Below are 1,984 nucleotides of genomic sequence, written 5' to 3'. Positions count from 1 at the left end.
CGAAGAGGAGCGTGGGCGCGGAGCCGCCAGGCGCCCACGGCAGCCCTGACCCTCCGGACAGGGTGCATCGGTCCCAGTGCAAACTTACCTTTTTCCCAGTCTGTTTCTCCACCATGTCGTTGCTGAGAGGAGATTCTTCTTGCTGTGGTGTTTTAGAACACCCCCCCTTGGGCATCGTTCTGCTCCCCTCACTTGACCTTCATTTATTCTGCCATTGCGTCGTCATCAACAGTCTGCGTGGAGAAAGAGAGAGGTGACAGGGAGTGACACCTGGCTCTATGGAGGGACTGACACCCACTATACCACAGAGGGGGAGGCTGACACCTGCTCCCCACCCACGGAGACAGCACAAAGCCCACCGGTCTCAGGCCAGACTGCACAGACCATGAGCAGCCGAGGTCCCCAGCTGTTCTGCCCAGGGTCAGAGGGTCCCCAGCCACAGAACAGCAGCTTCACGGCCTGAAGGAGAGCACAGGGGAGCACATTCCTAGGCAGCGCACAAGCAGGCCCTGCAGGGGCAACGGCTGTGTGGCATCTGGGTGGCAGCTGTCAGCACCTGGCACAGGCCATCCCCCAGACGATGGGCTCCGGCCCTGCCTGGCCGGCATGGGTTGGTGCCAGCAGGTGGTCCCTTCCCCGAGTCTCTCGGGATTCCGGGCATGCGTACACGTGCCCAGTGTGAGTTTTAAGTGGCTGGGGCCCATGGGAGGAGAGTAACAGACCCATTATGCCACCTGCAGGTCTCCAACTTTTCCTTTTCAGACGTTTATTTATCTATTTACTTGTGATTTCAAGTCATCGGACCCCAGACTTGAACCACTGTCAGTCACGTGGGATCCAGCACCTTAATGACCACACCACCTGCTGGCCCCAAGCTAACTTCTAAGTCCTGGAACTCCCAGAAACACAATTTACGAGTAGTCCATAAACATGAAAACAAACAACACCGGAGGAGACCAGGGGCCCCACCCTGGAGCCCATGGGGGGGACTGAGAGCGCGTCACTCTGGTCCAGGCCGCCTCCCTGGGGCTGGCAGCCACGGCGGGCCTCGGAGCTCACATGACAGACTGGTGCAGGCAGCCCCCACCTACTTCAGGGACACGCCTGGGCGGGCTCCTGGGGCGGGCTCATGCACGCTGGTCCTGGCGCAACGGCGGCAGGTGGGACCCCGGGCAGAGCAGCTGCCTGCACGGGCCGGTCCCTCCTATAGTCCCACTTGGGAGAGGGCCACGCCGGGCCACCACGAGGGGATTAGTGTTTCACTCCACACCGAAACAGCACACTCAGCCCCAACACATGAACTGGGGGCCGGTACGCAGAACAAAGAAGGTCGACAACCCACGACTGAGGCCGAGGTAAAGGCCACGGACCTCCGTGTCCTCAGGGTGCCAGCAGGTCTCGGCAGCGGTAAGGTCAGTTCTGGAATTTCGCATGTCTGTACTTACTAATTCTCGATGGCACGTGTGTGGTTTCTGCGTCTAATCACACAAAACCCACGTGACAGAGTCGGGGTTCCGCCAGAGGGGCCTGGCATGCCCACTGCAGGGCGGGCGGGGGTAGGGCCGGCCCTCTCCTCATCTGGAAACTGCCCCACACTGCCTCTGCCGCCCGGTGGTCCTTTCCGGTCGTCAGGATAAAAGGCAGCTTCTCACTAGCCAGCTACTAAATCGTGTACTAGTAATAGAACCTGAATTCCCTCCTGGGTTCAGCCCAAGGGGTCAGGAGTAACCAGGTTTGCTCTAAAGCTCACACTCACCAACCAAGAACAGAAAAAAGGGGGCCTCGAAGAAAGGAAAGAAGAACGCTGCAAAGTAGGACAGCCAGGCTGTCGCCACACTGAGGCCAAATTACTGTCTTTAAAATAACTGATAGAAGGAACCAGCAGTTAGCATAATGGCTATGTCGCTGGATTCCCACGTAGTCGACCGCAGTTCATGTCCCCGACCCGGCGGCTTAAAACTCACGCCGGGCCGCTGGGCGGACG

General features: G+C 59.1%; 1 protein-coding gene across 6 annotated transcripts in view; it reads right to left on the bottom strand.

Moving 5' to 3' along the window:
• Positions 1-1,984, bottom strand: part of ANKRD11 (ankyrin repeat domain 11) — a 106,575-nt gene that overhangs the window by 33,833 nt on the left and 70,758 nt on the right. For all 6 annotated transcript variants that reach the window (XM_027773466.1, XM_027773461.1, XM_027773464.1 and 3 more), the window contains one exon: positions 89-233. In XM_027773466.1, the coding sequence (XP_027629267.1) occupies positions 89-175 (87 nt within the window). In that variant the 5' untranslated portion in view covers positions 176-233. The remainder of the gene's footprint in view (positions 1-88; positions 234-1,984) is intronic.

This window comes from Tupaia chinensis, unplaced genomic scaffold (genome assembly GCF_000334495.1).
Source record: "Tupaia chinensis unplaced genomic scaffold, TupChi_1.0 Scaffold000355_1, whole genome shotgun sequence".
Classification (NCBI taxonomy): Eukaryota; Metazoa; Chordata; class Mammalia; order Scandentia; family Tupaiidae; genus Tupaia; species Tupaia belangeri.
Note: the sequence above shows the minus strand (reverse complement) of the source record. Positions and strands in the feature narration are given on the sequence as shown.